The sequence below is a fragment of the Aethalodelphis obliquidens genome, unplaced genomic scaffold (genome assembly GCF_003676395.1).
Source record: "Aethalodelphis obliquidens isolate GAN/ISIS:26980383/991018 unplaced genomic scaffold, ASM367639v1 scaffold24, whole genome shotgun sequence".
NCBI classification, from domain to species: Eukaryota; Metazoa; Chordata; class Mammalia; order Artiodactyla; family Delphinidae; genus Aethalodelphis; species Aethalodelphis obliquidens.
In genome coordinates, this window is record NW_020837968.1 from 11,748,525 (window position 1) to 11,770,399 (window position 21,875).

Genomic DNA, 21,875 nt, shown 5'->3' on the forward strand with positions numbered 1-21,875 from the left:
CTCAAGGAAGATAATCCTTCCTTAACATTATTAGCTCCACAGACTAGCTTTTGGAGATAACTAAACCCCAGCCCACTAAGCAGTGTGTGGATTGCACTAAGGTAAATGGATTGCAGTCATCAATTTATGAAACAACTAGTAATAAGCACAACTTAAAAATGAAGGCATTTTTCACAAAGAGATAAAAAAATGGCATCTCAGTACCTTGTCTTCCCTCATCATTGGTAAACAAGCCAGCATCAGTGCTGCTGAGACTGCTGGATTCACTAAAATAAGGGAAAAGAAAAGAAAAAACAGATCAAAAGAACAATTGATCTCTCAGTTGTCAAATTTTAAAGAGACATGGCAGCTCAGAGATGGAACTTAAGCCTGACAAAGATCTGAAAGAAAATAAGATGATTTTTTTTAATCAAACTGCAAATATCTCGGTTCCATTAACCACAGAGCATATTATTTTTGGCACATAAAACCACAGGAATCTAATGGGACTCTGACAGCAAGCCAGATGTGACTGCAACGAGGTGCTGACACAATTGATGCACTTTATTATCTGCTTTCATCAAATGCTTACTGCTCCTTTCTTATTCCAGGCAATTCAGCTTGAGCCCTGAACACCACTGCGCAATAAAATGGGGAAAGTCCCAATCAAAGGCAGGCTCAGCCTTTCTTCAGCACATGAAATAAATACAAGGGCCTGGGATGGAATTACTTTTCATAACCATATTTGCAAATATTCCAGAAGAGACATTACTTAAGAATTCCCAACAACTCTATTATTTGGCAAGGAGGGAAAAAGTTTACAATGGTAACAATCCATTAAATCAAAGTTAAGGTCTCTCTGAGCAGAAAATGAATATTGCCAATTATTAAGGAGGAAGTATACAAAAAAAACAGGTTCTTATTATTTCCACAGAAGTTGGAGAGTATGATACAGAGTCAAACTTAACATATAAATGAAAATAAATAGTAAATATTCAACTGACATGAATTAAACTGTCACTTAGTTTTATCAGAAGCGATGCTTATATGAGAGTCTAGTTAGTTAAAAAAACCATATGGACAAGGTCAGATAATAAGGGGTTTAGTTTTTAAACAATATTGAGTGATGTTCTTAAAAATTCTCATATACTCTCTTTTTACTGTAATTCTTAATTCTAACCAATCAGGAAATCACCCCAGGTGATTTTTAAATTATAATACTTTTCCATCAACAGGGAGAATTCTGTAATCTTAGTTTTTTTTAAAAAAAAAAGCATCCTAATCTGTTTTAAAATATTTCAATTGGGAGTTCAGCATTAAAATTCTAGATGAAATTCTAAATCCACATACTTTTTCTGAATACAAAATATCATTTCAGATTTTGTTTGATTTTTAAAAAATAAATATAAACAAAAAGTATAAAAATTTAAGTGGCACATTCTCCCAAGAAACTGAATTAGTACCTTTTTCTTTAACTTTCTTCAAATTAAGTGAATGTATGAAACTATCCTGCACATATGTTAAGGAAAGAAAACAATACTCTTTAAAAGCGTCATATCAATACATATTTTCTTATTTACAAACAGATATGCTCTTCTATACATAGTGGTGTTTTTAAAACACAGTGGAGTATTAAAAACAATTCAGAATCTTTCTGCTATTTAGCTGACCAAACTACTATGGATTTTTTTTTTCTCTGTGACTGAGTAGTGCTTTCTCGTCCGCCCTCATCAACACAACTCTAATAAAGGGCCTTAACATACATACCTTGGGTTAAATTCTTTTTCTGAAACCCTCGAGGCAAAATTATTTAAAATTCATACATTTTTACACTTTAGAAAGGTACATTCTAAAATGCCTAAGAGGAGTCTGGGGTAGCACTTCATAATCAAACATATTAATATATTTTTTCAATTAAATGAAGGAATATCCATGTTAAATACATGTCAAGTTAGGTCTGGCCACAAATTAATTAGTTTTTCACAGCTTTCAGGATTCAGATTTGCAGATAAAGGGCTGTGAATCTATGTGCCTTTATTTATTTATTTTTTTCAATGGTCTTCCAATCTCTCTGAGTTCAGATTTATCCGCTTTAATCTATTCTACACATAGCCAGCTTCATCTTTTCAAAACATAACTGGTTGACTAAAAATATTATGGTATCCTGGATGGGATCCTGGACCACAAAAAGGACAGTAAATAAAAACAAAAGAAATTCTAATAAAGTACTGACTTCCGTTAATGTGTCAACACTGGCCCATTAGTTCTGACAAATGTACCATAGTAAATGGATGATATTACTAATAGGAGAAGCTGGGTGTAGGATGTATGGGAACAGGGTATACAGAAACTGTGCTATCTTTGCAAGCTTTCTGTAAATCTAGAACTATTCTAAAAGAAAGTTTATAAAACATACAGGTGCATATATGTCTGTGTGTAAAAAAAAAAGTCTATTAAAATTTTTATGTATAAAATAGATAACTAATAAGAACCTGCTGTATAAAAAAATTAAATTCAAAAAAAATTCTTAAATTACTTCCTCAGATTTATAGGCTTAAATTTAGTTATCAAGGCTTTCCATGGATGGGCTCCCACTTAAATTCTTCCCATCCCCATCTCTGGTCCTTTTGTTTATGTCCTTTCTCCAAGAGGTATCCCTATCTCCTCTCTCTTCTCTGCCTGCTGTTCTTCTTAAAGATACAAGAAAATCAGAATTCCCTCTCTAAGATCAGCTCTTAGCCCTTAACGATCCTTGGCCTACTTTGAGATGTTTTTACACGTGTTTTAAACAACATGCTTCCTTATTTACATTTCATCTAATTGACATCTAGCTAGTTGCTCCAAGTATATCATGTAGTTGTTAGTGGGTACAATAAATCAGAACAAGAACTTAAACAAAAGCAAGGTTTTCGATTTTCAGGAGCTGAGGGTCATTATGGCTTATCTTCAAGGACACCTCTTCCCACTTTTTTTTAGTATGACTTTTATAGCACAGTGTTTAGAGGAGAATATATTCCATGAATGCTTGTTGAATTAATGCATGGATACCAATCCCAATCCCCTGCCCCGATCTGTTCATTTCCTATATTTTCTATTCTTGTTACCTGTGCATCATCTGAGACTCCTCTTTCTCATTCATCCTCCCAAAAATATAGGCAGCCAACCTTCCACTTATTCCAACTCTTAAAACTGCTCCTATATTTTTTTTGTCCTCTACTACTGCTGCCGTAATTCACCTCCCTCTTAAGGATGGACCGGAGGTCAGCCAAAACTAGACGAGCCACTGTTGTCAAGGTCAGGTATCTTGCTAAAATATAAATCTGATTGACTAAAAATTCTTCACTGACTTCCCATTACTTATATGATGAAATCCAAACTACCATTGCACACAGGCCTTCAAAACACAATTATTGCTGTAGCCTCCGCTCCCACTTTATGTAACGCAGTTACATTACCTATACTTTCCCACATACATAGCACTTGCTTCACAACCATGTCTCTGCATAAATTATTCCCTCTACCTGGGGTGATCCGCCTTAACTCCTTGATATCTGAACAAAGCTTTCAGTCACAGTTCTTTAGGAAGTTTTCCCTCACCAGTACCTTCCACCCAGCACACTTCTTTTTCATCATTTGCTTGTTTGGCTATTCCAGGTTATGAGGCTGAAGAGAACCCGGGCTGTCTTATTTGTCTTGGGACCATGAGTGGTGAACAGTAAACAGCAGTTATTCAAATGTGTGTTAAATCACACACACAGGGTGAAGTAGTTCCGTTCTTATCTATAAATCAGTTCCAAGGCAATATATAGCTCTTTATAGTAGGAAAGCTTTGGAAGTGGTCTCAAAAAATGCTTATTCTTGTGGGGAAGATACTTCAAATATTTAGCAATCTTCCCACAGAGGGAATATGCACCTAACTCTTAAGTGACCACAAAGAACAGCTGTATAGGTAAGTTTAAAATAAGAGGAAATAAATTTAATTTATTCAAGAGTGAAAACATCCTTTTTGAATATTTGTACTTAGCCTGTTGACTGCTGGGTAGCCTGATGGCACCTAATACTCAAATATTTTTACAATGAATAGAAATGAAGAGAGTTTTATCTCATTTCTAGTCCAGTCTGTCAATAAAAGGAAGACATCAATAAAAGAAGGGGCTTACACAATCAATCCAGAAAGCAGGTAATCTGTGAATAATCCAGAATTGAGGATCTATCTCCGCTGCCACACACCCTCCCTCCCAGCAACTAAGCAAGATAATTACTTTCAAGTCAAGCTGGATGGTCCTCAGTCACAATGGCCCAATACCTGCATACAAATAAGTCTCATTCCGGTATAAAAATGACAACTTTCTTGGAAGAAAAGCAGGTACCATAAACTTCTCAAAACCTCCCTGAAACATTTATGTAATTTTTAGTTCTTTAGGAAAATTACATAAATAGCAAACCACCTCTAATAAAAGGTCCATTCTATAAACTTATACCAGGTCCTACGCATAGCTGTAACCACATTTACAAGGGGAAAAAAATATATATATATATACGCTTATGAGATCCATAGCTCACAATCCACATGGTTAAAATGATGCCAATCTTACCAATTAAAAATCAAATACTCTTTCCCAGACCATTTTTAAAGAATATTTTTTTCTTGACCATAGTTGTACATTTGATTTCAACGACATGTTTAAAAGGATGAACAGTGTCAATGTTTTCTCATTCCTGCAGGTAACATTAGTTCTGTGTAAAAGAAAAGTGATCACTTACCTTTTGAAGGTGTCAAAACAGTCCTTAACAGCTATCATTGTGGTATACCTCTTTTTTAGAATGGACAGATTAGACTAACTGCCAAAGGATTACTGCTTCTCCCATTTGTCTAATGACAAGATCAGGAGCTTCTAGACTATAAATTGGGTTTTACAATTCATAAGTGATCAGAATTCCTAGCAATCTACAGACTTCTTAAAATATCTAGCCGCTCACAGTGAAGTGGTATCCACTTTGGTTCTCAGGAATCAGAATAAACTGATGAACCGTGACACTAAAAAGCACCGATGGCTAGAGCTCTATAATTAAACAAGTAAATAATTATAAATGCAATTCTAACAGTTATAAATGCGCTGTTATTCAAAAGCATTCTTTCCCATTGAAAATCCATTTCCTTTTCTCTTTGTAGCTGAAAATTAAGTCATTATAACACAATCAAAAGACTGTTCATAGATCAGACAAGCAATTTTGCTTTGTGCTAAACATCATAAATTATAAGTAAATATAACCACGGTTAAACGGTAATATCACTACCATTATTATAACTTATGATTATTTTAAAATAGAATTAAAATCCGAAACACATTCAACGGCAAACAGTGGAGACATATTTTTATATTTAGAGAATAGGAAAGTCACCTTTCACTCATGAGTTCATCTGAGACTTTTTGCTCTTCGTATCCCATTTTGTCCTTATTGGTCTGGCTCGTTTCCTCACTTTCTAAGACTACTCCTTCATCTTGGATTTTGGGTCCTTGTCTAACTATTTTCAATTTCCTCTTCTTGACCTTGCTCTTGGTAAACTCGTGACATTGGTAAGCTCTGTTGTCATGGTCCATGTCCTGATCTCTACAGCCTTCGAGGGGCTGGGTCACCGTCCGCTTGTTAGCGCTGTCCTGCGGGAAGTCCACTGCCATGCGCTTGACCTTCCTCCTCCTGCGCAGAGTTCTGTTCCCAAGGCTGTCCACGGCAAAATCAGACTCATGCCAGAGAGGTCTTTTCCCTCGAACGTTATTATTTAAGTTCGACGATGGCCTGCGCTTTGCCACTAACATTTGGTCGTCAGAGTCACTGTGATCTTTTTTATTATTATTGTGATTCTCTCTATAGTCCTTGCTTGGTTCTTCTAAACTAGAATCAGAGCCTTCACTTAAGCAGTGACCGGTCTCCCACGGGTGATGAACATTATACGACCTCCGTTTTCTCCCTCTCCGTTTCCTGGCCTGGCGTTTCAGAGGGCAAGAGATACTTCGGGAATGGTCTCCAGTTTCGGCAAATCCACCTCGAGCTTGCTCCGAGCTCTCCTCCAGGGCTGAGACAAGATCATGAACCAGTTCTTCCATGGTTCGACTGAAATGCCTACATTTTTTTAAAGAAAGAAAAAAAAATTTAAATAGTCAGAGTCAACCATATTAACCTGGTTTATTGCAGCAGACAATTCATTCTAAATCTGACTAGAATGAATAGTTATTATAAAGAACTGTGTAAAAGCTGCTTAATTTTCCTATCTAAGATATTACAGTTCCAAATATTCTGACTCACTTTTAAGTTTTTTCTTGTATAAGTGCTTTTATTAAACACAGGAGTTACTTCAAGATAGAGTAAGCATAATATCAGCAATGAAAGAGCCCAGTGATTTCATATTTTTACTGTCTAATTATGGAAAAGTTATTTCTGCTTAAATCACCATACCTTAGTCTACTCCTGTCCTTTTCCTAAAGCCAGTTTTCAGAGCAGGTGTACAGAGTAAAGAGAACTTTCTCAGTCCCCCTCCACCACACACACACACACACACACACACACACACACACACACACACACACATTTCTAAGGAAACAAGGAAACATACAACCTTTTTCTCACCACATGCTCTACCCAGTCACTGCCATGACATGCGAGGCAGACAGAAAGATAGGCAGCTACGTTCAAGGTTTGTAATAGATGTGAAAAGAAAATTTAACCAAACGCTAGGCATATATTGAGACCACACTAATCTCGCAACCGAGTGCAGCAGAAACTCTGTTCGTATTCAACCTGGAGGCCCACTGATCTAAAATGGCCCATCATTTTTCTTACCATTACTCTGAAGCAGTCTCTTAGGCCTTACAAAAACAAAAAACAAAAAACTGAACTATGTGAGAAAATCATCCACTAGTCAGCAGGGATAAACATTAGTTTTCTTTGGGAACCTTTGTAAATTATATGGGTCCTTTCCAAACCCAACAGCGCCCAGACACATGATTTTATTTTTTAAACATTACAGGTAATTCAAATATGCACCGTTCTTATGAAGATCATGAACAATCATTTCTTAAACTGAGTTCTAGAAGCACCTAGGATCAAAATATTCTCGATTATAAACTGTATAGTTTCTAGAGTCTATAGCAGGGGTAGGCAAATTTTCTGTAAAGGACCAAGTAGAAAATATTGTAGGCTCCACAGGCCATTAGGTGTCTGTCACAACTACTCAACTTTTCCCATGGTAAGGCCAAGATAATCATAAGAAATATGGAAATGAATGGATATGGCTATGTTCTAATAAAATTTTATTTCCAAAATCAAGTGATGGCCAGCCATAGTTTGCTGACCCCTGGTCTACATACAATCTTTATAGTTTATAATTTCAGGTGTTCACAAGTTCCCTTTAACGACTTTCAACTTGATCTTTTCATTTTAATGATAACTTGAAAACAAACACACGTGTGATTCAACTGGATTTAACACTTACAATATAAAACACACATAAGGCTTCCAACACATGAGTATTTATTATGTGCCAGGCTCATTTCTAAGTGTTTCATATGCATTACCTCATTTCATTTTCACATAATAACCCTATAAGGCGGTAGCAGAAATACACAGAAACAGAGAGTTAAGGTAGGCTTGCCCAAAGTGACACATGTAGGAAGCGGTAGAATCAGGATTCAAACTGTGGCAATCTGGTTCCCGAGCCTGAATGCTCACCCAACTACAGCCAAGAACAGCTACACAAGTCCAGTATCTGCTTTGCATTTTTATTTATGATTGATTTAGCAGCAGAGGATATTATTTATTGTTGAGACAGATTTAATACGCATCTATGTGAAGCTGATGACTCACAGTTAAGCATTGTATTCTTCTGAACAGAAAAAAGGGATGGGAGACCTGAATCAACACAAGGCACTGGGCAGCTGGGTGGTGAAAGTGAGCCGAAAAGAACCAGTGATGTAGTCCTCAGTAAAATGCACACTGTAAGCAATTAAGTAATAGGACATTGTCTTTCAGTTAATGTGGGTTTGTATTTTCCAGATCTATCTCCTTAGACATTCTGAATGAATAAACAAAAAGTCTATATAGACAAACATTTTTCAAAAACATGGTGATTCAAATATATATATTTTAAATGAACTCTGGAGGGCCGCTAAAATTTTTTTTTTGCCCTTAAAAGGTTACTCGGGTTTCAGAACACTGAATTTGATGAAGAGAAATATGCATCACATAGGAATTAGCATTAAGCCAATACAAGGGCTACAATTCCAACTACATAAGCCAAATGGATCTTATTTCAATACCTAAATGTTAATAATAGCCTTTTTTGTTTTCCATTTATTGCAGTGAATATTTTGTTTTTTTCCTTTAACACTACTTCTTTGGAGGAAACGTAGTCTGAGAATTATTATCTCTGAAAACAATACTGTACCTTTAAAAAAATTCACTGGAAGCCAGTTTAACATGTACTACAATAAAGATCCTCAGTATCACCTGGTTCTGGAGGAATTTACTTTTTGAAGAAATAGTTTTCTTATCAATGTGTGAATGACTGGTTCTAAATAGTAATATGAAATTAATTAACTCAATGCATGAATATAATCTCCAACTAAAATTGCAGGTTATTTTGGAAGTTAAACTTTAGTGCTTTACTTTAGAAGAGAAAATGTAATGGTCCTAACATTAGAAAAAGCTTAGCACATCAGATTTAATCTACTGAAATTTGATACTATTCATTAATTTCATTTAAATTAATTCATTATACTGCTGTGACTAATGCAGTTTAACCAAATATAACCAATACTATTACTAAAAATGAAAGCAAAATTTCTTTATAACATTATTAAAATTGTGCCAGCCTTATCTGATTTTATATTGATTTTCTTAAGAGAAAATAAAAAGTATTTTAACTAGAAGAATCTAACTTATTCCATGATGTGATTCAAACATGAATCAACGAAAAAACTACTTTAAAAGGCTTTTCAAAAAAACCCCTATAAAAACACAGAAAAAATACATTTAAGTGACATTCAGAGTTCAAATCACTTTTTCCCCTTTAGTTTCAACTCACCAGAGTCCTGCAAGTCAATCTCAACCAAAACTCCTGTAAATGAGCCAGTACTATTACAGCTAGTCAAGCTGCTTCACTTACACCTCTCAGGTAAAACTGGCATCAACAAGCTTCACAGAAACAGTCATCATAAGAGACCATCACATGATCAATAGCTCATTTATTTCCTTTGCCTTGGCAGTTACTGAAGACCATTGCCCGGAAACATTTTATCCTAAAGATATCTTCCTAAATAAGCCCTTTCTTACTGGAGGCGAAAACTGGAAATACGTTAACTTTTCTGTACAAAAATCTATGTTTATTAAGCAACCATAGTTTTAAAGACTGAATTATAGTAAAATCCAGTGAATTACCACTTAGCTAATTTGTAAGTTTTATATTCACATTTATAAAACAATTTCTCTTCATTTGGAACCCAACGGAAATGAAATCTTTTGGGAATAGTTTGCACTGAGTATAATGTCTAAGAGAACACTTCACTAATCGTTTTCTTAAGCTAGTCCAAATGAATAGAATAAAATTACTGTCCCACTATTTATATAAAGTTGGATTTTGTAAAAGGAAATGACTTGAATAGATAAGCATTTTGTTTTTTCAGGTGGTATTATATTATGCTGAGCAATCTATAAAATGTATGATCAACCCAGAAATTGATATTCCAGTTTCAGGTAAGAATATTTGGCCAAAGGTCAAGTTTGTTTGTTTGTTTGTCCTCCTCCAGGCAACATTTAACATCCAGTAAAATGAGTGAATTTCTCTCCTTGGCTTCCTTTAACACCAAGTTCTAATTAATTCAGAAAAGGGCTTCCTAAACAATGTATGCTCTAGAGTGAGGAAGATGAGTTAACGTAGAAAACACTGCACTGAGTTTAAGGGTTTTTTCGAATGTTTTTGGTTCAAGGAAGAAGAATCAGGAAGCTGCCCTAGTCCTAAGTTACTGCTCCTATGTCCTCAAAGAACTGACAAGTTGACCAAAGAACCAAGGGCCTCAAAGGGAGTCAACAATGTAGAGGCAGGCATAGCAGAAGTTGAAGTCCAAGAAAGCCCAGAAAACAAATTCCCCCCAATAACCAACAACTAACCATTTTGTCAATGATTATTACTTTTTTGAAGCCTGTATTGGCAATAACTACTATTCCTAGAAGGGAAAAATATAGCATATATAGGAAAATTAGGGAATAATTTCCTTTTCTGGATACCGATAAAATAACTATAACATGAGGATGGACATATGTGTCTACTGAATAAACCCACCAAGTTCATTATAAAACAAAAATCTTCCAGATATACCTAAAGGGTAATTGACTACAGCTTTCACATATCTAGTTAAGGAAAAATAAATTAAACTCTTTACCACCTCGTACATGGTAAAATTCTCATCTTCATCTCTGTAAAAGATTAGATCTTCTACAAAGTTAAGTAATTTTAGGAGTGGAGTGCTAAAAGGTACCTATTGCTAAATACAACTGTTCAATTGGCTTCAAAAATTTAAGGGAATAACGATTTACGTGTTAGATTCTGTATGAATAAAAATTCAGTGAGTACAAAAACACTGAACCAACAGTACATAGTCAAGAACTATGCTGATGAATATATACTATTACTACCACAAGTTTAAGAAGAAAATAGTTTTGGAATTAGCATGCCTTGATATTCATGTTAGCTTTTACTTAAGATAGGAAAGGTTGGTTGGTCCTAAAAGTATATAGCAAATAGCCAAACATTAAAATGAACACATAATACTGTAGACCATGACCGTGGGAGACTAAACAGGCAAATGATGAGCCTTAAAGATGCCACATCAAGGGCTAAATTTTATTACTAATTTAACAAAATATGATTCATAAGAATGTTCTAAAGTTTGATTAAGATTTCTGCTGCTCATAGGAATTTACAGATTTCCTTCCTTAATGGTAACATTATTTGTTCAAACAAGTCTTTATCTCAGTCTAGTAACCTATTAAGAGATTACATCTTCAATTTTCTCTATTTATGTATTTTGGGACAGATCATAGGAAATTAAGAATAACTCTAACATTAAATGGTAACACTTGGGCTAGTTTAGAAATTCCTTGACATATCAATATAAACCATTAATTGTAAGTAATCTTCTCTCTTTTTTAAAAAAGTAGCATGGGGGGTGGGGAATCTATCTTATTCTGAAACATGCAAATGATTAATTATAACTTTACATTGACACTAGGCAATAAATACGGAATAGAATTCACTAGGGGGAAAAAAAGGCTGGGAGGAAACTGTAGGGAACATGAGCTTTAAGAGTCAAAGCAAGAATTTGGAAGCTAAATTATACTATAGTCATCAGCCAGAGGACCTTGGACAAATTACTTATCTTTTGATTCTGCTTCTTCATCATAAAAATGTGTATGACTATCTTGTAGGGATTCTGTGAGGATAAGAATGGGTACTTATGTGTGAGAGCAGTTATTTCATCTTTCAACAACCTCTACACACAAATAAGAGGAAACTGTTATTGAAATACCAAATCATTCTTCTTTTAAGGTACAAAGTATACTATGAATCCTGAGTATGTCATAATAAAAGCTAAGACCATCAACTTTTCTGAGTTCTTGAACCTCCCTGAATGACGGTGAGAGAGGAGTTAACAGACATTTGTAAAAATCTTTCATAGAATTTCAAGAAATTTAAGCACTTCCTTAAAGACTTTTATCGATCAAAAAACAAACAAACCCAAAAATCTCAGGTTAAAAAAAAATTAATGCTGTGTATTTGACCTACTCCTATCCTAATAATTAATATACAGATATAAGAAAAAAAAAGATGAAAGGATATCATCCTTCCAAGTTAAGAGCCACAAGGTTCGCCACCAAACAGAAAAACTCATTTCTCATGATGGGAGCAAAAGTTCTACTGACTTGCACTCAACTAGAGGTGTTGCTGGCAGCCACTACTTTGTCACTTCTGTCACCATGGGAACCCCCAGAAAGCTTTCTTTCCTCCTTACCCTAGCAACGTGACAAAAAGCAGTTCATACATGGCTTTACCAAAAAAAAAATCTAATTCTACTTTCCAAACAGTGATTTTCTAATTCTATTTTCCAAATAGTGATCTAATAAGGCAGCTCATTCATTATTTAAATTTGAAGATCATTCTTTTGATTTTTTTTTCATTTAACGACTTCAAGAGTCATTCAAACTTCTTTCCTTAAACTGTAAACACTTTCAAAAAGTAAACTATTGAATAAAAAACTGCCTAAGGAAATAAAGTCAAAGTCTGAAACAAACAATGTAAAGCCTAAAAACTAATTCATAACAATTCTTGTTAACAAGCAAATATTAAAGTGCATCTAGGTAACCTTCTAATATTTAGGAAATGAGTCTCACGCATTGCTCACACATGGTGACTACTCAATATTTTTGAATATATTCTGAATTCCTAGAATAGGAATGAGAATGAAGACAACTGAATATTAATTACAAGTACCTAGCATAATGCTTGGCACATAACAGATGTTTTAAAAAAGTCTGCTGGATGAACAAACCAATCAATGACAATGAATGAACAAACAACAAAGGAAATATATGACTTGACTGAAAATTTGAACAATCCAGATTTCAAATTACAGAAACCTGACTCAGACAAACCTGACAGTATGAAACTGAGTTCAAGACAAAAGGCCAAAAAAAAAAGCAGTTATTTAAAAAGCACATATTCACTATGCAGTTTTCCAGACCTAAAGAAAATCAAAATAGCAAATAGAAATGAAATGATAGAAGAAAAGGTCCAGAATCAATAGTTTATTTGTAATGGGCTTTCTTTTAAAGCAAAGTCACATAAAGTGAAATAAATAGATACTATAGCTCAGTAGATCAATAATGATTCAATAGTTTCATTATCAAGAACTAATTTAAAAAATCTGTTCAGTTCAACCTTCAAAATCTTTTCCCCCCAAGAAAAACCCTCAGAAATTGACTTTAAATATAAAGCACTAATAAAGTAAAAAGTAATAAAGTGTGTCAAAATTCTAAATGTGATTTGTCCATTAAATGACTCAAATTTTAAAAGGCAGGTTAACATTTTAAGTACCAAAATAGATACTTTTTGGACCCTACTTTCAAAATTGTATGTGAATGAGGTGGCAGGAAGAGAAGATAGACATTCCAGCTATAAAGATTTTATAAAAATATAATATGAACTATATTATATAATAACTAGTTAACTAAATAACTAAAGTTAACTAAATAACTAAATAACTAAAGTTATATAATAACTTGCACAAAAAACATATATTTCCTGACACACAAAAAACATAGAATTTTTATTATTTAATTGTATAAAACTTTTCTTCCTTAGGCTTTTAAATTATAAAATAATATATCAGTTCTACCTTTTAACAAACTATTAAGAAAGAAAGGAATCATCTACATTTACCCATGTGGTGCCTGAAAATTGAAAAACCAGCCCGGACATTGGAGAAAAAGTTGAACTCAAGATGGGAGTTAGATACATCAGGAATTCTAGCCTGGTTAACGAATCTGGGCATATACTTTCCGGTTTATATACTCCTTGTGATATGGAATCTCATTCGGACACATAGGCAGTATGCTAGGAGAGTTAAGAATTTTTTTTTTTAGATATACTGTAATCATACTGCAAATATGATACTTGGGTGTATATTTAAACTACATTTGCTCCTGCCTCACCACCTCTAAAATGCAAAAAATAATAGCACCTACCTCAAAAAACTTACAAGAGATGATACATGCACTTAAAACCCGGCACCAAATAACTGCTTAGTAGTAGCATCCCTAGTGGCACTGATATTTCGTCACTGGCATAAAACACACAGGCATAGTATCTCTATATTATAAAGAGGTACCTAACCATGAATTGGGTGGAAGGTGGAAGGGTGAGAAAGGAGTTGAAAGAGTCATACTTTTAAATTAAATAGTCACTTATCACACAAATCAGTATCATTATAACAAGAGCAGACCAGTCTACAGAGCACATTTTGTCTTCCCCCGCCTCTTAAAGAGATGCTTAATGGTGAAACATTAAGAAAGGTACCCTGGAGAGGGAACCCTGAGGTGATGGAAATGTCCCATATCTTGTTTTGTGTTGTGGTTACACAGTGTATACAACTGTCAAAACTAAAAATACTAAACACTTAAGAACTATGTGTTTTATTTTATGCTAATTGCTTCACCATTTAAAAAAAAAGTGCTATTTTTCTCACAGGATAATGTGAGCATTTAAAAGGAGCATAACCAAGATAATGGCTATAGTTCCCTGTGCTATACAGTATATCCTTGTTGCTAATCTATTTTATACTAGTTGTTTCTATGTCTTCAGCCCATGCCCCTAATTTGCCCCTCTGCATTATCTTGTAATAACTTTCAATGGAGTATAATCTGTAAAAATACTGAATCACAATGCTGGACACCTGAAACTAATACAATATTGTACATCAACTATATTTCAACTAAGACAATTTTTTAAAAAGGAGCATAAACAAGTCTATATTCATTATAAAATGAACTACAGAATGATATGATCTCATTCAAAACAGTTTAGGCAAGATACTCTTTTAACTTTTCAGTGATAGGTGTTGCAAAAGAAATTCTTCAGATCACAGGCTACTAGAATCCCCCATATTCTCATTTGCTGCAGATCTAGGAATGGACATATTACAGCTGCATTTCACCTGTTGTTCAACACTTTATGTTTGAGGCTAGTCAGTGGAAATTTTGCTTCGTTCACTGTTAGTCTTAGGTAGACTTGGAGGAAAAGGGTTTGGGAGAAAAACAAGACCGGAATTACAGAGCTTTCAACTAGAAATCCAAAACCCAGCTTCTAGCTCTAGGACTAAAGGATGCATCCCAACACTGGACAAGTCACTTAACTATTCTGTGCCTCTGATCGTCTCCTAGCATAGGGCTGTCATAAAGGTAAAGTGTATTTGTGAAAGCACCCTGACAAGTCAAAGCAGTTTATTATTCTAAAGTGGTGTTGGTGCTATGATACTGGAGTCGAACTCCAAATTTAATCCTGACAATTTACATGTTCCCAAGGGACACCCCATGCACATCTTATCTGAACTAGAATGGAACGTTCAAGGGGCAGAAACTGGTAGGTTACTCCTACTCCAAAAACCCGGGGTAGGAGGGCGAAGTCTCCTCCAGTACTGAACTTCCAGGACTCTAGATTTCTGGGATTTGATCTTCCAAAACACCTGGGATAATCTAGTAAATTTAAAAAGGCAAATGAGGAAATAAGGCCTATATTAATATACAGTCTTCTGTACCCTCGTCTTGTCAACAATCGATGAGGAAATGAATTGCTCCTGGAGTACAGAAAGGTTCACGCCTAAATTATCGTGGCGTGGTAGACAAGCCATCAGCAAGCATTAACTGTATTCCTTTGCAAATCTTTAGCACACACCTCAATGCCTTCCTCAAATTGCGTCCATCCCAGGCACGAGTGAGAGCAAGGCCTAAAGGTCTTCAGATCATCCATTACAACTCCCTCCCCCTTCCATTCCAGGTCCAGCGGCCTCCGGCCATCACACCCTTTCCAGATCTCCCATCCCCTGGGCCGCCAGCCTCACCAGCTGTTCCCGGCGGCTGGAGCTCCGATCGGTTGGCGCCCGGCGGCCCCGAACATTAACGACACCCAGGAGCCTGGCCTCGAGCCTCAGGCCCGAGAACAGACTCCAACTGTCACAGCACCAGCGGCTTCCCAGGAGCAGTTCAGCATTTTGAGCTGAGCTTCCGGAAGCCGACTGGAGGCGGAAACCGGATGCCGGGAGCAACCATTAGTTCTCCTCCCCGCCCCCACCCCAGCTTCCTTCTCCGAGAGTCTCCTCCTTTTGCTCGCAGAAGATATAGAAGCCAATAATTTGAAATTTTTTCATAAGAAAAATTTCTTAATTTTTCTTTCTAGTCTTCCTGAAACTGAAACAGTGTGAGGGAGAAAATGTAAAGTCAACGAAAAGTTGAACCCCCGGGACCAGCGGAATGGTTTAGCCCCGTTGCCTAGGAGACCCAGAGTAACACCAGTGGTGCAGCTGGCGCGCTGAGGCTATGGCCACGTTAGCCCGGTTGCAAGCTCGGTCGACGACTGTAGCACATCAGTACTACTACAGGAACAGGTAGGGCATCAACTGGGGGAGTGCGAAAAGGCCTGGCTTCATCCCCAGCCCGTTATTCCTCAACAGGAGCTTCCTATGAGCAAATTCCCTAACTCGCTGAGTACCACCCACTTCTCTTCGTCATTTGTGGGCTGCAAACAGAATCGCAAATTTAAAAGTAGTGTTAGCATACAGGGAGATTATAGATACAGGAAGCCATGGTTATCAGCTGGACATGATTTTTAAAATTCCAGTATAATTAAAATTGTAAAATGAAGTGTTTTCCTTTGACATAATCACTCAGCAATGTGATGAAACCTGTGTCCTCCTTGTGGAAGGATTAATGGCCTGACTGGGGTCGCCCAGGTTCCTTAGCTGGGTGAGCTCAGAGTATCCCCCATCTACCTGGGGATTTGAACCTCCTTTATGTCACAAATATCATTGAACTCAACTGTTCTGTGACTCAATTGTCTTCCCGAAGTGACAGTATCTAAACTATTCTTTTTTTTTTTTTTTTTTGTGGTACGCGGGCCTCTCACTGTTGTGGCCTCTCCCGTTGCGGAGCACAGGCTCTGGACGCGCAGGCCCAGCGGCCATGGCTAACGGGCCTAGCCGCTCCGCGGCATGTGGGATCTTCCCGGACCGGGGCACGAACCCGTGTCCCCTGCCTCGGCAGGCGGACTCTCAACCACTGCGCCACCAGGGAAGCCCTCTAAACTATTCTGACAGGATAATCAGTACCAATATGTTAATTAATAGAAGAGGGCTAAGGAAGACACTAGCGGCCTTATCCATCTCTCTACACCTAATCTTCTCACTAGTGGTTCATTTGAACACTGGCCTTCTGGAAGCAGTGCCTCAGGAGATTTTCCAACTTAAGAAAAAATCCAAAAAAAGTAAATCAGACCATAGTAGAAGATAGTGACATGCTAGACCAATGGAAAACATGCCAAGAAGACAGAATCTTGCTGAGCTGTTCTTATTCTAACAGTTTTCTCACCTACTACATTCTTAGAGCACCGTGTACCTTTTACAGCACTTGATCACAATTTAATTTTACATTCTGTTGTGAGATAATATATGAGACATATAAGTATCATCCCTCTTAGCTGCACAATAATTACTTGTCTAATAATTCCATAAATGAATTTTCAATCAGTCATTGGTCCTGGTTTACATAAATGTATGAAAAATAGCTAAAGACAGAAATTATGTATTATCTATAATTATAGATAAATTATGTGGAAGGTCCTGTATTTATGACTTAGATATCTAAAAGAAATAAATTCCATCTCTCTGATGTTCACAGCCTAATATGGAATATAGGCATTTAAAAGATAATTACAACAGAGCAAGCATGAACAGGAAGGGAAATGACGAACATTTCTTGAGCACTGATTATATGCTGGGCATTGCATTAGGAACTTTTCCATACAGTGTTCATTTGGTTTTCACAACTTTACAAGTGAATGTATTAATCTATATTTTTAGAGCTTGAGAACAGTGTTCTAGAAAAGCTTGGTGAAGTGTCATGCAACTGCAAACAGACATAATTTTTTTCTAAAGATTTCAGTGTTAATCTTTGTCTCCATCTCCTGACTTTTGACAATGGGCACATTTTCCCAAAGCTGGAGGTGGTTTGGAGAAAAAACTAGGGCCATACAAAGGCCATGATGAGAATAGGCTGGCATTCCTTCCATTTCATTTATTATTAATATTTTCAGTATGAAGGAAAGTCTCTAAAGATCACGAAGGAATCAAAACTTCCAAGTATGCCTAGTTTAAAAAAAAAAGGTATTGACTAGCATAGGAGCAAAACCCATATAAAATGTTAGTATATGAAAAATTAAACGGGCAATTTCCTTAAGAAATTGTTGTCATTTCTCATCTGTTATTGACTAGATTAGTTCTTTTGCAAACTTCAGTGTACATGAGAATCACCTGAGGGTCTTGGTAAAATGCAGATTCTGATTCAGTGGGTCTCAGTTATGGCCAGCAAATCTGCATTTCTCACAAGAGTTCCTGCCAGGCCCCATTTTGCATAAAAAGGGAGACTTTGTAAGAAAAAAAAATGGTGTATGGGCCTATCGTTTAATTTGTAAACGTCCGTACAAGTTATATATTTATTCCTTCTTTACATGAGGCAAAGAAAATAAGGTTCAGATGGATTGATAATTTGTATGAGGTCATACAGCTACTAAGTCTCAAAACCAAAAAACCCAACTCTAAGGCTTATGCTCTTCACTACCATACTAGACAAGATTTTCTTCCCACTACAATGGTTTTGATGAATTAACTGACAGGAAGCACCAAGATCCAGAAATCCAAATGGCATGAGCATACTGTTTCAACTCCATTAGCATGTAGGCACCAGAGTTGGAAGAAACAATTTTAATTCTTCTTGGTTTGTTTTATTGTCTTCTATGTTGGTAACAAGACAGTGGCAAAAATGTTTCTACCTAACAGCTGGCACCAGATTGCCTCTGAAGTTGAAACATGACTTTGCTGGGAAAAATATACTATGACTAAGTGCTTAGATTAGCACCTGAATCCTCCAGGGCCTGGGTGTCCACCCAGGAAGAGAGAAGCTTCTCTGCCTAACATAGGGGAAAGATTTGGAATTCCAAGAAGTGAAAAGCAAGTATGGTGGTAGCTGATGTGATAAGAAAGCTAGGGGCATAGGTAGAGTTGTGCATTATCAAACCTGTCCAAGCCCTTTGGGAAGTTGGTCCCACAAGAAATGTTTGGTGGGCACTCATGTTTGGTGGTCTACTCATCAAAGAGACTGTATATTGTGTCTAGGATGTTACAGGGTGGCACAAAGATAATACACAGTTGTTATTTGACTAAGTATTGGCCTTTTTTTTAACTTTCACTATTACTTCCTAGTTTCATTTCTATTCTTCTGAATTACTGAGATTTCTTTTTGACTTATTGGTCATTTATACTATCCTATTTGTGGAAAGGAGAATTTGGTATATGTTCATTAATCATATTGTTCATTTTCCCCATATCCTTATTTAAATTTCATCTAGTTGATCTGTCAAATGCTAATAGGAATGAGTTCAAAATGTCCCTCTTCCACTTAATTCCACTGAGTTTCCACTGTGTGGTATCCTTTTATGTCATGTTATTTAGCTTATATATGTGTACTAGTGTGTGTCTCTTCATTATTGGCTATATATTGGTCTTTTTTTGAATGTGCAAAATGTTTCACCTTTGAATACTACTAGCAGTTTTTAAAATTATTTTTATTATTTCTTTACACAGATTTAATGCAGCAACATACAACTTGTAATATTAATATTGATCCTCTTTTATCTGATCTGAGTTAATCATATCGTTTTTGTATATTTCTCTTCACAAACAGCACATTTTAGGGTTTTAAATAATTAGAACCCAGGAAATTTGTGATGGGTTAAGTTCGTTTCTTTTTTGTTAATTTAATTTTTTATTTTATATTGGAGTATAGTTGATTTACAAAGTTGTGTAGTTTCAGGTGTACAGCAAAGTGATTCATTTCTACATATACATATTGATACATAGTTATTTTACATGTTCACCCTATGTTAAGCTACTTTTTAATTCTTGTCCCTCTCTGTCATGACTTCTCATGTAGAAGCTGTGTTTTATTTTTTTTTAGATTTTAATATTATTCAGAAGAGAACTTATTTCTAATATTTCTTATGAGAACTTAATGCACTCTACTTAGATTCTCAATACCATATTTATGAATTAAATATTCACTGATTAATTAAATATGAATGGAGCACCTATTATGTGCTAAGGACTGTTCTAGGTATTGAGGATACAGCAGTGAACAAAACAGTCATGAGGGAGACAGAACATAAATATACTTACATATAATATTTTGTCTTGAGGTGATTGTAACCAAAAAGAATAAAGCAAGGTAGGGTGAGCAAAGCGTGAACAAACATCCTGTTTTAAATAGAGTGGTCTGAGGATGCTCCTCTGATCAGGTAATATTTAAACAAAGACCTAATAAAAGTGGATGAGTAGGCCTACTAGATAGGGATCTCAGGGATGAGCCTTCAGGAGCTGTAACATCAAGTGCTATGGCCCTGTTGTCGGAAGCTTGCATGATCATTTGGAGCTTTTAAGCCATAGTAAAGATATTGGATTCTACTCTGATTAAGATAGGAAGTCATAGGGGATTTTCAATAGAGGAGTGACTTGATCTGACTTCTGTCTTTAAAAATAAATAATGAAGAAAACTCCGAACTTATTTTGAAATTGGTAGAGCATTTTGATTTTGTTTTCTTTTTTCTGCTTTCCTCCTCCAATTCCATCGTTTATTAGTTTAACTCTTTGTGGCCTGTTTTGCTTGTTAAGAAAATTTAAGTCAAATTTGGCTTTATGAGAAAAATAAATAAGATATGAAATCATTTTAAACCATATATAGTTTTCTAAAGGTATATAAGCAGAAATTAACCTAATATATGTCAAAATCTCTTCTAATTAACTTAGCTGAAGGGTATGTGTAGGGGAATATTGAGAAAGCGGTTGCTCAGGAAGAGGGCTAGAAGTTCTACAGAGACACTGTAGAGACTAAGTGGCTAACTCAAATTTCCAGATCCCTTACCCTCTGAAACGGGGCATGGGGAGTGCGTGAGGATAGAGAGAAGGGAGTAGAAAGAGAAATAAATGCAATTGAATATCTGGTATGTGCTGAGAACTCTGTTAAGTGCTTTCACAAATATTATTTTGACTTTCACAGTAATCATATGAAGTGATTTTTATTACTCCTACTTTACAACGGAGGAAAATGAGATCTTAAAAGTGTAAGTTACGGGCTTCCCTGGTGGCGCAGTGGTTGGGGGTCCGCCTGCCGATGCAGGGGACGCGGGTTCGTGCCCCGGTCCGGGAGGATCCCACGTGCCGCGGGGTGGCTGGGGCCGTGAGCCATGGCTGCTGGGCCTGCGCGTCCGGAGCCTGTGCTCCGCAACGGGAGAGGCCACGGCAGTGAGAAGCCCGCGTACCGGGAAAAAAAAAAAAAAAAAAAAAAAAAGTGTAAGTTACTTGTTCAAAAAGATCAAAGATCTAATGAAGTTTGATTCATCTCAGTCCAAACCTTATGCTTGGAGTATGGGGCCTTTAAATCAAGTCCCTACATGGAATTAGGTACATCAAATACATAAGGTCTAACCTGCCTTTCTAAGGTCAAGTTGAGGAAAGGGAAACACCTGGTATGGCAAGTACTCTCCAGTACAAGACCAGCGATTTACCTGGACTTCATTACCTTGTGTCAACCTAAAGTATAATGTTCCTTAAGTTGGCCTGATTCTGGAATCCATTATTCCCATAAACATAATCAATTTGTTTCTAACTCCAACATAGTCAAAGGTTCCTGACTGTATTCTTAGTTTAATTAGTTGGTTTGATGTCCTTGACTTTGGACAATCATCTTGGTCCTAGTAGCCTAAAGATTGTAAATAGCACTTAGTCGGATAGACACGAGTCTCTTCCTCTGATTCTAATTAGTTGCTGATCAGTGGGACTCAATTCTGACCAGTAAAATTTAGCAAGGCTTCTGCCAAGCATACAAGGATGATTTATGCCAGAGTGCAGGAACAGTTGAAAGCCTAATTCTGTGTTACTTTAGGCTTAAACTTAAGCTCTTAAATTTATACTCTTACCTTAGTTAAACACTTTAAATATCAGCTTTCTCATCTGTAAATGAGGCAG

General features: G+C 36.2%; 2 protein-coding genes across 11 annotated transcripts in view; one reads left to right on the plus strand and one right to left on the minus strand.

Moving 5' to 3' along the window:
- Positions 1-15,843, minus strand: part of GPATCH2 (G-patch domain containing 2) — a 173,989-nt gene extending 158,146 nt beyond the window's left edge. For 5 of the 9 annotated variants that reach the window (XM_027122203.1, XM_027122202.1, XM_027122201.1 and 2 more), the window contains exons 1-3: positions 15,648-15,814; positions 5,383-6,102; positions 205-266 (exon numbers count right to left, since the gene is read on the minus strand). In XM_027122203.1, coding sequence (XP_026978004.1) covers positions 205-266; positions 5,383-6,102; positions 15,648-15,703 — 838 coding nt within the window. In that variant the 5' untranslated portion in view covers positions 15,704-15,814. Of the gene's footprint in view, positions 1-204; positions 267-5,382; positions 6,103-15,647 lie in introns of all 9 variants that reach the window. The other 4 variants (XR_003436130.1, XR_003436129.1, XM_027122199.1 and 1 more) reach the window with 1 other exon arrangement.
- Positions 15,844-16,075: 232 nt separating this feature from the next.
- Positions 16,076-21,875, plus strand: part of SPATA17 (spermatogenesis associated 17) — a 191,708-nt gene continuing 185,908 nt past the window's right edge. Inside the window, exon 1 of one of the 2 annotated variants that reach the window (XM_027122207.1) lies at positions 16,076-16,190. In XM_027122207.1, coding sequence (XP_026978008.1) covers positions 16,123-16,190 — 68 coding nt within the window. In that variant the 5' untranslated portion in view covers positions 16,076-16,122. The remainder of the gene's footprint in view (positions 16,191-21,875) is intronic. The other variant, XM_027122208.1, reaches the window with a different exon arrangement.